The sequence below is a fragment of the Lacerta agilis genome, chromosome Z (genome assembly GCF_009819535.1).
Source record: "Lacerta agilis isolate rLacAgi1 chromosome Z, rLacAgi1.pri, whole genome shotgun sequence".
Taxonomy (NCBI): Eukaryota; Metazoa; Chordata; class Lepidosauria; order Squamata; family Lacertidae; genus Lacerta; species Lacerta agilis.
The window spans coordinates 20,209,772-20,227,869 of NC_046331.1; the positions used below are offsets into that span (position 1 = coordinate 20,209,772).

At 40.4% G+C, this 18,098-nt stretch overlaps 1 protein-coding gene across 2 annotated transcripts in view; it reads left to right on the forward strand.

The window, feature by feature from the left end:
• Nucleotides 1-448: 448 nt before the first annotated feature.
• ABCB7 (ATP binding cassette subfamily B member 7) overlaps nucleotides 449-18,098 on the forward strand; it is a 55,002-nt gene continuing 37,352 nt past the window's right edge. The window contains exons 1-3 of one of the 2 annotated variants that reach the window (XM_033137149.1): nucleotides 449-641; nucleotides 10,734-10,811; nucleotides 15,635-15,721. In XM_033137149.1, coding sequence (XP_032993040.1) covers nucleotides 483-641; nucleotides 10,734-10,811; nucleotides 15,635-15,721 — 324 coding nt within the window. In that variant the 5' untranslated portion in view covers nucleotides 449-482. The remainder of the gene's footprint in view (nucleotides 642-10,733; nucleotides 10,812-15,634; nucleotides 15,722-18,098) is intronic. The other variant, XM_033137150.1, reaches the window with a different exon arrangement.

The window sequence follows — 18,098 nt, forward strand, 5'->3', positions numbered from 1 at the left end:
TACTAGGGTTATTGGGTTTTTTTTAATAGTCATTGATTCCAACAAGAAATTGTTTATTCCATTTATATACTACCCTTCCTCTTAGCTAGGGATGGTGGGAGTTGTAGTTCAACAACGTCTGGGTTTCCAAGGTGGAGAAAGGCAGCTCTAGCCACTTACATTTGTAACCAACTACTGTACTTGGGATCCGTTTTTCTTCTTATTTGATCTCCGAAGAGCCGGATTAATGAATAAAAGTGAATAAGGGTTGTGCACCCATGGTTCTCCTCTCCACCACCTCCACATCCTCACGACTACCCTGCCGCGTAGGCCAAGCAGATGTGTTACCAGGGGCCCGAGGTGACCCAGCGCGGTTTCTGCCGCCGTCCACGCGTTCCACCCACTTCCGGTGCCTCTCCTTCCCTCTCTCTCTATCCTCGGCCCCGTTTCCTGTCCTCCGGCGTCCCGCGACGCCTCTTCCCCACCTTTCTGCGCTCGCCAACATGGCGGCGCTGAGGGCTCTGTCGGCGGCGGCGCTGGGCGTCTCGCCCGGTGCGGCAGCTTCTCCGCGGCATAGACTACTGCTGGCTTCGCTGCCGTGGCGGCCGGCGGCGGGAGCTCATTCGTGGAAGTGGGGGCGTCCGCCCCCGGGGATATCGCAGGTGCGCCTGTGGGGCTGAGGCGGGTGAGTGGGCGGAGAGGTGGGCTCGCTCCGCCGCGGGAGCGTTGAGGGGAAGCTGAGGGGCAGGGAACGCCCTGAGGGGACCAAGGTCGGTCATTCCGCGCGGGTAAGACTTCGGAGAGATTGTAGTCGGAGGGTTACGAGGGGGTCCCAAGCGAGAGTCTCCTAAATGCGAAGCTGTGTGTCCCAGCACTGATATCTCTAGAAGAGGATTAGGTAAATTCATGGAGAGTGATAAGTATCAATGCCTTCTCTCCACAATGATTATGTCCTTCCTGCATGGTCAGAGGCAGCAATACTTCTGAATACCAGTTGCTAGAAACCGCAGGCGAGTCGAGTCCTGCTTGCGGGTTTCCCATAATAGGCACCTGCTTAGCTTCTGCGAGAACAGGACTAGATGGGCTGTTGGCCTGATCCAGCTTGCTCTGCTTATGATCTCATGTAAAACCCAGTTCCTAATATTTCTTATCACACTTGTTTGTGATCAAGGGACAGCAACGAAACTTTCCCCCTCCTCTTTCCTGGACTGAATTCTAAGTTGTAAGCTCCTCTAGGTAGGGCTCTGGTGCTTTGTAAGCCATGCAAACTGATAGTGCTCCTTTGTAATGATAATAGTTGCTGCCAGGACCCGTCCTGGCCTATGTAGATAAGGGCAGCTGTGGATTCTCAAAAGCTGGGCTCGGTGGTAATGTCCCTTTTACTTTTTTCCGCATGGTGGAATGTTTGCTGCCTGTGTGGAAATCAAAAGCCGCTGGTGTGAGAGAAAACTTTGCCCTCTGGTCTCTTAGATGGCCCAGACCCACACATGGGCTATGGGGAGAGGTGCAGTTTTAATCTGCAAATGTAATAGCAATGTATTGTACAAAAAAAAAAAAAAAAAAAACGGCTCTTTGGGGGCAGACAATCCAGCCATTTGCCATGTCAGCAGACCAAAAAAAAAAAAAAGCCTTATTGAGGATCTTACTGCAAATGTAAAATGTTGGTACTACAGTAGTATATAATGCCCAGTGCTTTTTTTCCTAGAAAAATAGGTGCTGTAACTCACCATGAAGTTGTTACAGTTAGTGTCACACTTTTTAACCAAAAAAAGAGAGGGGTGCTGGTACTTAACATGAAGTTGCTACAGTAATCGCCACACTTTTTAAAAACAAAAGAGGTGCTGGTACTGTATACCCTTGAGTACTCCCTGAAAAAAGCACTGATAATGCCCTAAATAGTAATACAGTCATACCTCGGGTTACAGACACTTCAGGTTGTGCGTTTTCTGGTTGCGCAACTCGCCGAACCCAGAAGTACCAGAATGGGTTACTTCCGGGTTTTGGCGCTCACGCATGCACAGAAGCAGCACTGCGGGTTGCGAACATGCCTCCCGCAAGGATCACATTCACAAGCCCAGCGTTCACTGTAATCATATTAACATTTTTATTTTGCCCTTCTTCCCAAAGGAGCCCAGGGCGGCAAACAAAAACAAGCAATTAAAACATCTTAAAATAATTCTAATACAGATGTAGACCTGGGAACCATGCTCTTGAAGGAGCACTTTCCCCCATGTGTTTCAAGCTGCATTTTACAATGAGAGGAATGAATATACCTTCCTTGTAATACCACTGCAATGGATGTCTAGGAGGTTGCATATGTGAGAGGGCTTTCTCTGTGGTGGACATTTGTCCAGACTTTTGGAAGGGGATAGGTACACTTAGGCTCTGTGATTTTATAATGAATAGGGTTTCATCAGATTTTATATTGTTAGCTCCCATGGACACTTTTCGGGAGGAGATTTGGGCTATAAATTTAATAAATGCAATCTACATAACCCTGGGTATCTATTCTCATAATTTTTAATTATTAGGTGTAGAAAGAGGTTTCCCCTTTAATGGAAACTGACAGGAGACCAGTGAACAAAGAAAAATGTATCAAATAACCCTGTCCATCAAAATTATAAATGTATCACTTTTTACTTGTTTTTCCACATGACATTTATTTTTATCTACTGTGATATTGTTTATTTTAAGAAATAGATCACCAGAACAAAAGTACATATAAGGGTCATTCCATGCCAAATCACCTGATTTTAATACTCAACCGTGCTCTCACGACTCAGATTTTCTTCAGAATTTTTTTTTTGTGTGTAGATACCTATGAGATAACCTCAAATTGATTTTTTTTTATGATTTTTGGTGCAAAATTGGGTGCAGGAGATTTTTTTTAACATTTTGATTTTTGCTCAATTTAGGCTAATGCGATTTCTGCATCAGTTTAGGGGGGGGGGGAATCCTGTTCCGCTTATTTTTCAACCAATTGGGCTTATTTTGGTATCAAAATAAAGCTAATTTCTGTCTCTTTCAAAATAAGGTGTAAAAATTGAATCAAGTGCAACAGAAAAGGGTCACCGACCATTCAAAGTGAATTTTAGTCATTTTATACCTCGATAGGTTCAATAAGCCATAGCATGCAAACCACAACTAACACATGTATCATACTTTTTTTAGAATGGGCTAACCATGTACCGGTACTTTTTATGTTTTAAAAATAAGGGTGTTTTGTGGATATAAAATAAATTGATTTTGAAGTATTTTTTTTTACTATATATATATATATTTGTGTGTGTGTACAGGTTTAAGGTTTCTTTGAGCCTGAAATGAGAATATTTAAAATTGCACCCTCTTATTTTACACTGTCATCTGATGTTATTTTTACATTATTTCACTGTTAGCTTACCTTTGTAGTGAAAGGTTACATCATACTTTTTGCCAATTTCTGCACTTGTTTGTGGACCTTATCGTCTATGACATACGTCCTTCCTAGCTGATGATGAAGGAAATTGAACTTCTCTGATTATATTTTAATAGGGCACCCAGCAGTAGTCATTCTTAGTTGGCCAAAAATATGTTGGTAAAGGACCAGGTGGATGCATGAACTGAAGTTTAGCATGATTGTAATGTAATGCAATATATTTTATGAAGAATGCAATGCAATATCTTTAATGAAGGATTATTTATTATAGCAACAGTCATAAAGAAGAAACATGAAACACAGAAAAAACGAGATATACAAAAATTCTCACCATGTCAGTTAATACTTAGTTGGGTAACTTTTAGCCTTCCCATGGAGTAAACCAAGTTTTTTAGTTCTACAGCTGTAATAATGTGAAACCAAGAGTGAATTATTGCCTCTATTAAATAGGTTGCTTCTGACTAACAAGTTTCTTTAGTTGACTCCATAGATTTTCGATTGGGTTCAGGTACTTGGCTATGAGTGATCACCAAAGAAGAAGAAGATGTATTTGGGGGGCATTTTCATTCCTGTTACTGACTCAAATTCTGCCCACACCTTTTGCAGTCATACAACCCCAGATCATAACACTAACTGCGTGTTTCACAGTAGGTGTTTTGCAAGTAGGATGTAAATCTTCTCCGATTCTTCTCGCGTATTTAATGACATCACTACCAAGCAAGGAGATTTGGGTCTCATCACTCCAAATAACATTGTCCCATTGTTCCACTGTCCAGTTAACATGGGTTTTAGCCCAGTTTAATCTTTTCAACCTTTGAGAGATAAAAATGGCTTTTCCCTTGGAATTCTAGCATTTAGATCATATTCCTGCAGACTGCACCGAACAGTCCTTGCACTCAACTTCAAATTACATTGCGCCATGTCATCTTGTATACAGCCAGATGATTTTCTTCTGTCATGTAGGCACAGTCTCTCCATTCTTATGTTTTACAAGCTCAATAAATGAAAGAACAATAAAAACCCAACCAACTTGATAACAATCACAAAACACAAAGACAGATGTCCTTATTTATGTTGTAATAAATAATCCTTCTTAAAGGTATTGCACTACATTCTTCATTAAATTATCTTTCCGTTGATATATAATTTTATGGTAAAGGTAAAAGTACCCCTGACCGTTGCTGAGGGAGTCGACGTTTGTCTGCAGACAGCTTCCAGGTCATGTGGCCAGCTTGACTATGCCACTTCTGGCGAACCAGAGCAGCGCACGGAAATGCCGTATACCTTCCTGCCAGAGCAGTACAGTAGTATCGGTACCTCAGGTTAAGATCTTAATTCGTTCTGGAGGGGAGGTCCATTCTTAACCTGAAACTGTTCTTAACCTGAAGCACCACTTTAGCTAATGGGGCCTCCCGCTGCCGCTGTACCGCCAGAGCACAATTTCTGTTCTTATCCTGAAGCAAAGTTCTTAACCTGAAGCATTATTTCTGGGTTAGCGGAGTCTGTAACCTGAAGCGTATATAACCTGAGGTACCACTGTACCTATTTATCTACTTGCACTTTGACGTGCTTTCAAACTGCTAGGTGGGCAGGAGCTGGGACCAAACAACGGGAGCTCACCCTGTTGTGGGGATTCGAACCACGAACCTTCTGATCGGCAAGCCCTAGGCTCAGTGGTTTAGACCACAGCACCACCCGCATCCCATTACTCCCCCCAAAAAGTGATGTTATGAGCCATTATTGCCAAAACAAGATGACACCTGATTGGCTCTCTAAACACTCCTTTTTCTGGTTATTTGGCTATAACGTTTGGTAGAATACAGATAATTGAACAAACTTCATTGCATTACATTCTTCATTAAATTCTCTTTCCATTGATATATAATTTTATGGTACTACTCCTAAAGAAAGTGGTGTTATGAGCCACCAAACTTCGGAAATACACTTTCTCCAAAACGTTTTCACAATATTGGCCACTAGTGTAGAATGCTGCTGCCAGATTTTTGACTGGTATAGAAAGCAGATATCATATTGTTACAAAGGTTGCATACAACTTCCAATCTCTGCCAAGTTGTAGCAAGATTCCAGGGGGTTCCTAGTGCTCACCCAGTGTTATGTTTCTCTTCTTGGGAAGCCGAAGCACAGTGGAGACTATTGTCCTTAAAAATGTGGTTTATTTTACACTTATTTACACCTAAAGCCTTCAGTGGAGGGGGCACAGAACATTATCCCCCAAGAGTGTCCCTGATGGCGCCTTTCAATAGCTTCAAAGTGAGCTTGGATTCAAAGCAGCAGCCAGTCATGCCCTCCAGTCTCTCAGTACAGCCTCCTCCTGTCAGCATTGCATGGAGTCCCCCCCCCTTGTTTCCAGAACTCCTTGCCAAAAAACACCTCCCCTTCAATCTGTTCGTTCCCTCTTCTCCAGACCTCTGTTTCTTTAAAAAGGACACATTTTTCCTTTGTGACATCATGCTTCCTGTAATATCCCCCTCCCAGCTTTGCTATTTCTTCTGCTAAGGAACACACAGCTGGGGGAAGGACAGCACCTGCATGGTCAATTGTTCTTTAATGGCCCACCACTTAGTTTTCCTTGTGTTCTTGATGGCATCAGTACCAGTGATCTCCTGAACAGGAGAACTGATTCAACCTGTATTTTGAATCTAACATCTTGCATCTCCCCCTCATTCTCCAAAAAATCAGCTAAATTCTACCACATCATATATTTCTGACATTCACTAACTCTAGCAGTTATGGGTGCCCTTGCACCCCCAAACTCTTTTAACACAGATCTGTAACAATATTATACCAATCGTCAAATAACTGCATTAGTTGTTTATTCACTTTCAAGCCCAATTCAGGAGTCTTGAGTGTATCTTTAAAGCCTTAAGTAGCTTGGTACCTGAACACATGAATGAGTATCTATCAGTCTGCTCAAACTTTAAGACCAGCGGACAGATCTCTTCTTCACATTCCTCAGTTGGGGAGGCAGAGCTTTCTGTGTGCCACCACCCTGTTTGTGGAATTCCCCCTCCTTACAGATATGTCAGGTACCAACACTGTTGTCATTTCAGTATCATGTGAAGATAAGACATGTTTGCTCAGGCTTTTAGATTTTTAATAGGAGTGCATTTTATCCATTAACAAATTCTACCTCCCAGAATTCCCAGGAAGTCACAAATGTTTAAAGTGGAGTCATAGTTCTTTATATATGTGATGTGAATGTGGCCCTAGTCTAGTCATTTCACAGGGTTGTCATTAGGACAGAATGAGGGGTGGGGGTGGGCTTAGGGAATCATGTACACCAGGGGTGGCCAACTCCCAAGAGACTGCGATCTACTCACAGAGTTAAAAACTGGAAGTGATCTACCCGCTTTCTTGGTGTTCAGGTCAAAGTTGTTGAGCTTGTTTTAGGTAGGAGGAAAGCCCCGTTTTTGGGAGCTTCAGGTCAAAGTTGTTGAGCTTTTTTGGGGGGAGCCAGTGATCTACCGGTAGATCATGATCTACCTGTTAGACGTGCCTGATGTACACTATCCTAAGTTCTTTGGAGAGAAGGTGAGTTAAAATATATGGATCCTGTCACTAACATACTCTGCATTTGTGGGTTAATTCAAACAAGTAGATGAGTAGCTCAGTCTGGAAAAGAAACTTGAAACAGTCACTACCCCACAAATACTGCCTATACCAACATTTACCAATCATTGGTAAAATCAACATTCCAATTTATTAAAGGTTCACTCTCGGGCTCTATAAGTGACTGTTTCAATAACTGGAACAACTAATTACACCTTTAGCATTCTTGGCACATTCTGTACTCTGAAATGCTTTCCAGAAAGTAAATTATTTGCTCTGGCTGTTTGCAAACTAGTCAGCATACAACATCTTCTCCAGTTTATCTGCTTTGTGGTGCTGCTTGCTAGTTTCAACCCTTTTCTATCTGTTTTATTGACATTCATTTTGTGATTCTATCCTCCCCTAACCCCAATTACGAATATTTATTTAGAATAGATTAGTATAAGTTTATAAATAAAAATTCATAGTTGCAGTTGAATAACTATTTAGGCTTTTAAGAATATTTGTTACATCAAATTATACTCATGGTTTAATTAATGTATTTTTATGAATTACTTTGCTTAGGAAAAAAACAGAACAAAAGGAAGTACTACTTCACCTAGCATCACATAAGTAACCTACAGGCTATATCAGTGGCTGTTCACTGCCTCCAGTATCAGCCTTTGAATACCCATTGATGGAAATCAAAAGTGGTGATGGTGCCGTTGTGCACATGCCCTCCTTGCATTCTTAGCATAGGCATTTGGCTGGCAACTGTGAAAACAAATGTTGTACTGGATGAACCTTTGGTCATATCCAGCAGGGCTCCAAATATGTCCCCAAATACATATTTGGGTAAAAAGTGAGTCCCAGCTCTGAAAACAGTGAAGCTGTTGAGTTAGATTGGTGGCTGCTTCCAGATTTTGGAACTCATTCCCAAAAGAAGTTAGACTGGCTTCCACCTTGCACTTCTGCTGGCACGTGAAGACTTTCTTGTTCCAACAGATTTTTGGAACTGCTTTAAATTAAAGAACAGGTCCTTGTTTTAATAACAACAATAGGCTATTTGAGGGGGAAACGCTGGAGCAAAGTCTTGAGTGCACAGTCCTATGTGGAGCTGTCCAAATGCTGAGGGTAGGTTCCTTAATAAAGATATAGCTTAATTAAACAGATCATCTTATTTTCCCTTTTTACATTTGTCAGGGTTTATAATGATGCCAACTTGGCCACATAGTTTTATTTCTTGTAGCCTTTATAGTTTTATGATCATTTATATTTGCTTTCTGCTACCTCACCACTGATTAATCTTTATCCAAATAAATAAATGATGATTTTTAAAGAATATGTTCAAGTAAATTAACATAGTTTTTAGCTAATTAACTTATTTTAAATAGGACAGTTGAAACAATAGGCACTGAACTAAGATAAATAGGTGTGCCTATTTTTCTCTCCAAAGTAGCTATAATACTAGAAGTCTTGAAAGATTATATGAATATAAGAATATGTCCTTAAATCTGTTTTGACCAAAGTGTGCAGAAAAATTCATCAGTTTTGTAAAACAAATTAAATAACATTTTTCATCATCTGTGTGTTTATTGTCATATTAAATGCTGCCACGTTCAAGGAATTGAAAGTAGATCAGAGGCATGGAAGGAGCATATATATCAGGGGTAGGCAACCTAAGGCCCGTGGGCCAGATGCGGCTCAATCGCCTTCTCAATCTGGCCCACGGACAGTCCAGGAATTAGCGTGTTTTTACATGAGTAGAACGTGTCCTTTTATTTAAAATGCATCTCTGGGTTATTTGTGGAGCCTGCCTGGTGTTTTTACACGAGTAGAATGTGTGCTTTTATTTAAAATGTATCTCTGGGTTATTTGTGGGGCATAGGAATTTGTTCATTTTTTTCTTCAAAATATAGTGAGGCCCACCACATGGTCTGAGGGACGGTGGACTGGTCCACAGCTGAAAAAGGTTTCTGACCCCTGATACATATTATGCAGTCTGTCCTTCATTGTTTCCAGTGACATTGCCACAAAAAGTAATAGCATGACTATTGGTCAAACAGTCTACACTTTGGGATCACTTCGGCAGAGCTTCGCTGGCAAGCTTATCTTAATAAATAAATAAATTCAGGCACAACAGGCACACACAATACAGTGTCTGAGACCTTTGGAGTGCAGGCCCCATATTAGTAGATCATATACATTAGATTTCACTTCACTTACATTTAGTGCTTGTGTAGAAGGATTCTTCAGTGCTTTTGACAAGGGGGGGGGGAAATACGTAGTAAGTTATTCTCATATATTCAACCAATACACAATTAAATACAAATTTAAGTACTTTCCAGCCCTGTTTAACTTTCATGTTGCAGACATTAAGGCTTAAAATACAGTGGTACCCCAGTTTTTGAATGACTTGATTGACAAACATTTCGGTTTTTGAACGCCATAAACCCGGAAGTAAATGCTTCCGTTTTCGAACGCACCTTGGAAGTTGAACATGAAACATGGCTTCCGTATTGAGTTTTCCGTTTTGAGGCTTCCATTTTGAGTTTTCGGTTTTCAAATGTTTTGGAATTCAGAACGGTCTTCCGGAACGGATTTCGTCCCAAAACTGAGGTACCATTGTATTTTAAATGTTTTGTCTGGTTTGTCTTCAGTTTATATGCTCTTAGAGGATAATAGAATAGGGAGCAAAGTATCCTGGGTTTGTCAAAGTAATCCTGTCTAAGCAATGTAAATATCTCTTGCAATAGAGTTATGAGCCACAGTTAAATAAAAACAGGACACATTACACACCATAGCTTTTCTGCTAGAACATATTTGACACAGTTGCATTGTCTGAAAAATGTGAACTAGAACAGGGTTCTGAAATGCAGACAGCAGGATGGTTAACAACATGTCATCTTATGTGGAATATGATTTATATGAAAAATGATAGTTCTGGGATCATGCCTGTAGTCATAGGTTAAGGTAAGTTTGAGAATCCCTGGGTTATATGAGGTTAATATGACAAGTACACAACTGGCTACCACCCCCTGACCCTAAACCCATTACACATTAGGAACTACCACGAGGATTGATGAGACTTGCCAGGAAATGTGTGTAAAATAAGCATGTAAGTGGGGTATTTACTAGTCAAGGATAATGAGAAACCCGCAAGCAGGTCTTGCCTTCTGTGGTTTCTAGCAACTGGTATTCAGAAATAGTGCTGCCTCTGACCATGCAGATAGGACATTGCCATTGTCCAGCACCCTGTTCTCACAGTGGGCAACCAGATGCCCCGATGGTAAGCCACAAGCAGGACCCAAGTGCAAGAGCTCTCTCCCTTCTTGTGGTTTATATGCACTGTGGTTTAATGAGATGCGCAAACCAGACCTGGGTGTCAACACCCCTAGCTTGGGTTTTGTATATAGATCATAGCAAGTACAAGAGCATGAAAGTATGCTCTGAACAAATGAGTTACTAAAAAAATTAAATTCACATGGTATATGGGGAAGGAAAGATTAAGTTGAAAGAGACTTGGCCTTCCAGAACACAAAAGAACACAAGCCTGGTGGAAATACAAGTGAAAGAAGGGGAAGGTTCATTGCCATTTAGCATTTTAAATAGTTAGACGCATTTTATTTTACACCTGCTCCCCAGTCAGTAGTCTTCATATTTTCTTTTGTTCCTTTCCAGAAGCAAATGGTCTTTAAGTGTGCTAGGATGTACACATGAAATGCTTGGAGTATTATCTGTTCATGGACTTTTTGCTCTTCTGTACCAGAGTCTCTTTTATCCTTTTCAGATTCCACCAATATTAAATCAACTCCCATGGCAAAGTTCAGGGAGATCCTATTCAAGGCTACTATTGGATGCTTCAAAGGTAGGATTGAGCTCTTCTGTTAGTGAAGAAAAAATATATAAACCTGCCTAGACTATCTTCTGATGTATGCCATACATTTTGCTTAATTTGCATAACTTTTATTTTATAACTTAAGAGGAAGAATCCTATTCACTGGTTAGGGACTGTTCTTCTTTCATTCTGCACATACACCATGAACATTATATTAATAGTAGGTGCCAAAAAGTATTCACTGGGGAAAATATTCCTTAAACAGGCACCACAACTGAGAAGTCCCTGTCTCTACCCATCTTACCTCAGGCAGCTGAGACAGCCAAATAAGAGCTTCTGAGTATTACCCATGTAAATGGGCAGGCAAATGTTGAAATGGGCAATCCTTCAATTATCCAGGTCCGCATACCACTAGCCATTCAAGTTGTGATCGGAAACAGGCCAGGATCTTATGGAGGAGTTTCAGCAAGGCATGTTCCCACTCAACCATAATCCGCTCCAGGGGTCCGTTTGTAAACCAAAAGAGGTTGTAACCCAAGTCACGCTTTCACCAATGGGGCCTCCCCCCCAAAAAATTGTTCGTAATCCAAAAAAAGTGGGTTGTAATCCAAAAAAAGGTTGCAAACCGGGACATGCACTTCCGGGTTTGACGTGTTTGTAATCCAAAATGTATGCAAACCAAGCCATATGCAAACCAAGGTACCACTGTATTTTGAACTAACTGAAATTTCAAATAGTCTTCAAAGGCAGTCCCATGTAGTGTAAATTACAGTAGTCTAACCTAGAGCATTACCAGAGTTTGAGTAACTGGCTAACCTGTTTCTGTCTAGGAAGGGCTGCAGTTTGTGTAAGAGTCCTAACTGGTGAAAACTTACTACATGCCATAGAGGCCATATGGACCTCTAGGAATGTAATTGGATTTTATAAACATCCACAAGCTTCAGGGGAAGTGCAGTTTCAACTAGGCAAACCACCCAGCAGCAGTACTTTTGTCTTTATCTAGATTGAGTACCAATTTTATTGGTCCTTGTCTAGTTCATTATTTATGCTGGTATATTGTACATGATCCCAATATACTGTATTATACAGTCAATAATACAATTATGCATATCTACGGTGCTACCCCATCTGGAATACAGTGTATAGTTCTTTTCGTCTCACCTCAAAAAGGATATAATAGAGATGGAAAAGGCTAAAAAAAGGGCAACCAACATGATCAAGGAAATTGAAAAACACCCTCTGAGGAAGGGTTGCAGCATTTTGGTCTTTTTGGTTTAGAGAAAAAACAGATTAGAAGTAACATGACAAAGGTTTATAAAATTATGCATGTCACAGAGAAACTGGATAAAGGAAAGCTTTTCTCCCTCTTTCATGACACTAGCACTTGTGGACATCCAATGAAGCTGAATGTTGGAAGATTCAAAACAGATAAAAGGAAGTACTTCACATAGCACATAGTTAAAACTATGGAACACAAACCAACAGGAGGCAGTTATGGCCACCAACTGGATAGCTTTAAAAAAGAATTAGACAAATTCATGGAGGACAAGGCTATCAATGGCTACTAGCCACAACAACTATGTTCTACCTCCACTGTCAGAGGCAGTATGCCTCTGAATACCAGTTGCTGGGAATCAGGTGGGCAGAGGACTGTTGCCCAAATACCATCACCATGAGTGGATGATGCCTGCTTTGCAGGGGGTTGAACCAGATGAATCTTTTGGGTCCTTTCCAACTCTGCAATTCTATGATTCTACCCCAGGCTGAGAGTACATATTATACCAGTACCTAAGCCTTAGAGAGTCTAGCAGTTCCCAACCTACCCTGAGCTTTCCTTAAATCCAAAAGGCTTTCTTTCCAAAATCTATCAACTGGTACTAACCATGCCCACCACTAGTTTTCCTTTGTATGTGTTTGCCCAGACACTGACCCAGGAAACAGATAAGTGGAACAGAATTTGAAATTCCCCATGCAAGATTACAAGCCCCATCAAATTGCTTAGGATCTATACACAAAACAATCAAAAATTCTGAGAAATCTGGACAACTCTGCATCTCTTTCTACACCTTTTATGAATGTCCAGTGGCACAAAATTTTATGGCAACTAGATATTTCCCAGATGTGGAACAACACCGTAAACATTGCCCATAAACAATGATCTCAAAGTATTCTTAATGCAGGCCATTGTCACTCACTGTCAGCATAAGTAATTCCTGTTCTGTCTACTTTCATTAGTCAAGATCATATGGGCAAATAGTTGGAAGCATAACCTTCTTCCCTACATGCAGGGATTGGATGAAGATAGTTTTGAGAGAGATTGTGGTGGCTCATAAAGAGGCTTGCCAGGCAAGCTCTACTAAAGGTCAAGCAAACCAATGAGCATTACTTGCTCTCATTCTCTTTCTTTTTTACATGGATTATCCAGAGAAGAAACATATGATTAAAATTCTAATGTATTTCTGTGGTCAAAAGTTACTTTGTTTGTTCTGAAATGCATTTACATACCTCCACTTTGTCATATTGTCCTTCAAGCCTGAGCTGTTGACTAAAACAAATTGAGTAATGTTTGGTTTGTGTCTTACTTCCACATGTAACAATATATAGAGGAGTTACATTCCAATGCTTCATTTTACCTACTTCACAAAGCAAAAAAAAAAAAAAAAAAAAAACCTTTAAAAATGAAATGATGGAAGAAATAGCATGTTGTAAATGGTAGTTACTTATCTAAACTTACTGGTAGCCTTTAATATTGGGGTCTCATAGTTACATTATAGGGCTGCTCATTTTCTGAGCATTTTTAAATCTGCAAATGTTTCTTCTGTTTCTACATGATCCTGGCATTTTCATACAGCTGCTAAACACCATGAGACACCATCAAGGCTGTGCCATTGAGACTGCCCCCTTCCCTCACAGGGGGGACACACCATTCTGCCCTGTGAGAAGGAAAGAGGCAGGCTGGGAGAGGGAGTTGTTTGTGTGTGTTTGGGCTTGCTTCAGATTGAGTGGGAGAGTTGTAAATTGTAGAATTGCAGAGCACCTAGAGTGCCTTGGCAAAATGACAGTATATAAATCCAATAAATAATAAACCCTTCAAATAATATTACTACTACTATCAAGTGTTTACAGTACCTACATGGAACAAGTACCCTGGAACACAGATTTGCAGCCCAAATTGGACCATAGAACATGGATTTTAGAATTTGAGATGTATCCCCCAATCCCAAGAATTACAGTTGGGAGTGGTTTTGAAGAAGTACAAATAGTAAAATGCATATTTAAAGCTTTCAAAAAGCATTAACTCAGCTCAGGTTTGTTATTCCACATATTGCGTGGCCTGGGATCTCTGACTGAATATTTATTCAAGACACGTTGCTATATTTTCCTTTATAGTGTTTCTTTCACTATAACCACCTAGGTCCCTTCTTCAAAGCAGAATCAATGATGTTTTCTGCAAAGAAATGCTGTGAATTAATGTTTTCTAGAGCACTTGTAAGCATTTCTTAAGGTCTGTATAAGTGCTTTACATGGTTGTTACGATGCTTGCCAAATTGCTCTTGCTGTTCTGGCATAATAGAGATGTTAAGCATTTTGTTTAAAGCCTAGTTGCACCTTGAAAAAGGAGATTCTAAATGTAGCATTTCTCTTTACTTGAAAATGGAAGACCTGGAGTAAAAAACTCTGTGATACTAGTTCATCAGTCTTCAGTTATGACACATTTTATATGCTCCTAATTTTTAGAGTTTGTAGTTCTGAAATTTATTTTCTTTGGAAAGCTGCAGTGGTCTTTAGTCAAAAACAATAAAACTATAGTATTAATTTTCACCAAATGGAGTTCAGGGTACTGTATTTCTTTCAGAGGATACTTGGTTCTCTGAAGAATGCTGCTGCTGCTGCTGCTGCTGCTGCTGCTGCTGCTGCTGCTGCTGCTGCTGCTGCTGCTCAGAATAATTCCAGTATTATTTCATAGGGCTTTTATTATATTTATATTTTAGGTGTTGTTTGGATTATTACTATTCCTTTACTCTGTTTTTAATTATACTACTAAAGATCTGAAACTTTTGTAAGCAGTATTGAGGTTAAACACCTCATGGGTGTTCAAATAAAATACATGCAAGTAATTGCTATATGTGTTGATGTACTACAATGGTGGGAAATCTCAGGCCCAGGGGGGCAAAATGTAGCCCTCCATCCCTTTTTGTTTGATCCTTGGCACACTCTCCAGACCACCTCCCTCCTTAGCCACACACACACACACACACACACACACTGCACCAACTATGCTCCATATTCCCTTCTTGATTTTTTTTGGGGGGGGGGGGCATGATAGCAATGTGTCCTTGAACTTTGATAATGCCCTTGTATTTGATAATGCTTATTGCTTGTCTTGATGGAGGGTAGAGAGGTCATGTGTGTGAAGAAACTAGGCTACTGTACAAAGGTGAAATTTACATTTGTTACTCTGCTCACTTTTCCTCTGGCTCCACCTGTCACTGGTGTATGGACCCAGAAATTTGCCTAGAAAGAATTGTGGCCCTTAGGCTGAAAAAGTTTCCCCACCCCAATCTGCAAACAGGTTTCATGCTTGCTGCTAAATGGAAATGTTTTCTACAAGGGAAATACTTAATGTATAAAGCAGTTACAGTATAAGCAAATACGTTTAGGGTAGTTCTAAAACCCTGTTCTCCTAGGTTGTCATGTGGTTCACCAGCCAAGCCTCTTTGATGCAAGAGAAGCTAAATAAAGCTCAACTTAAGTTACTAGTTGAACTCATTGAACAGTTAGTCTGCAATCTGTTTCATCATGATTTTTTAAAAAATGGTTGAAGTCATTGTTCAATGTATTCTTCCTCACAGAATCTTCAAGGGTGGTCTCAGACTGATAAAAGAACATGCTGGCATGGACATGCAGGTGGAGGACTCCATTCAGACCCAAAGGAAGGGGTAAATATTGCTCAGCCCGTTTGTTTCTGTATAGCTCCACAGTATAGCACACCTTTTAACTTTTGTTGGAGAACAGAAAACTTCTGGCAGTTCCTCAAAATGTTTCATCAAGTTTATTTGCTAAACCACTCTTACCGTAAATAATTTTAAGCTTAGTCGGAGCATTAAACTCTTAACCTCAGGGTTGTGGGTTTGAGGCCCACATTGGGCAAAAGATTCCTGCATTGCAGGGGGTTTGACTAGATGACCCTTGTGGTCCCTTCCAACTCTACAGTTCCATGATTCTATGATGAGGTGCTTCAGACCCTTTCCCAAAAATGTGATGGTGCCACCCTCTGCTGGGTGGGTCATGCCATTTTGACTATGTATACCTCTTCTACTTTCCTTGCATCCTCAGTTATATCAGAGCACTCCTGGTCCTCAGGGACATGGGGTTATTTATTTTATTTGTAATATTTATTTCTGCTTGACAGTATACCTTCCAGGCACCTAACTGGTCTGGTCCTTTTGTAATGTTAAGCTATGGTTTCTTTAGCTATAGAGTGATTTGCTTGAACATCCGAACTTAGCCCAGCAGGCTAACAATGGTTTGTTACCAGGCAACAAACCATGATGTGAAGCCACAATTCGGACACAAGAATATGAGATAAAGCATAACCCTGGTTAAAAGTCAAAACAAAATAACAAATAAAAAAATCCTTCCAGTAGCACCTTAGAGACCAACTAGGTTTGTTCTTGGTATGAGCTTTCGTGTGCATGCACACTTCTTCAGATACACTGAAATAGAAGTCACCAGACCCTTATATATAGTGACAGAGTGAGGAGGACTAATTGCAGTTGTTAACAGTCATCAACAGGTTTTCCACACCCATCTGCCAATCACCCATTCCCACCACCCTTCTGAGTAATACCCCTCCTCACTCTCTCACTATATATAAGGGTCTGGTGACTTCTATTTCAGTGTATCTGAAGAAGTGTGCATGCACACGAAAGCTCATACCAAGAACAAACTTAGTTCGTCTCTAAGGTGCTACTGGAAGGATTTTTTTATTTTTTATTTTGTTTTGACTATGGCAGACCAACATGGCTACCTACCTGTACCTGGTTAAAAGGTTGTTTTATGTGGAAGCCACTTGTAACAGATTCATGTATCTTTTAAACTGTTTTTACACTTGCATTTAATTCATTTCTGCTTCTGTATCCCGATTAATCTGGACCTTTGCTGTAAATAATTTTTTTGCACCTTCTTTACCTTGATCTTCCCTTTGCCCTTTTTAATAGTTCATGGCAATCCACTTGCTGCTTTGCAAGTGCTTTCTGTGTTTTCTGTTGCCTTGTAACCAGTCAGGTTCAATTCCTTGGGTTTGTCACTGTTGTTTCCTCCTGGTTCTTTCGAACAGCATTCCTCTGTGATGAGCCAGCAGCAATATCTAATTTGAACAAGTAGCTGTCGTATTTACTGGACGTTTCCATTTCCTTCCAAACCATTAATGGTGCTCAAACATCTCTTCCCCCGCTTTAAAATGTGAAGTTGTGTCTACCTAAAGGGGAAGGATTTCTGTGTATGCTATTGCTCTTCTCTTTAGAGTGAGGGATAAGCAGAAATTTATTTTTTACCAACTTGAGGCTTATAAGTTGTCAGCAGAGGATATGTACCCTCTGAAGGATGTGTGAAAGGTACTTATAATGGGTTCTGCTCTCAAATACTTTAGATTGTCAACAATCTTAAGTGTATCTTAACACGTGATGGGGGCAGGGTGGGTTATGGGAGAAAACAGCAACAGAAAAGGAATCTGAATTCTTTTTTGCTTCTATATCTGCATTTTATTCATTTACTTTAATAATGTCACAGTCTTGGATGCAACTTGGCAGTATTATATCAAAAGTAAGATTCACACACACCCTTGATATTGAAGAAAGAAATCACTGAGAGAATACATACAAATAACCTTTACACACTCAAAAATCACATATTCCTAGGCACTCCACTTTGAAACCATGTGATATCCAGTTCAATCAAAAAAGCAGATAGCACACAAAAGAAGCACAAGTGCAACATCCCACATTGCTCTAATTTTTTTTACTGAAATGAAGAGAGAATAATGCAAGTGGGGCATGGCTGATCAGATGTTTTTGCTAGCTATGATCATCCAATCACTGGCTTGATGTAGGTATAACATTGCCCACTGGGGAGCCCTCCATAGGCTTGTGTGCTTCTCTTCTGCCTGAATTCTCGCCCAGGTGTTCTCCATCTCTTTTTGCTTTGGTGAGAGTTGCCTCTGTACAACTATAGTCAGTCCAAGGTTCAGTTTGGAAACCTGATTGTGTTTTCTAGCTATGGTTTGGTAGTAGTACAGACATAACCTGCCCCAAGGTT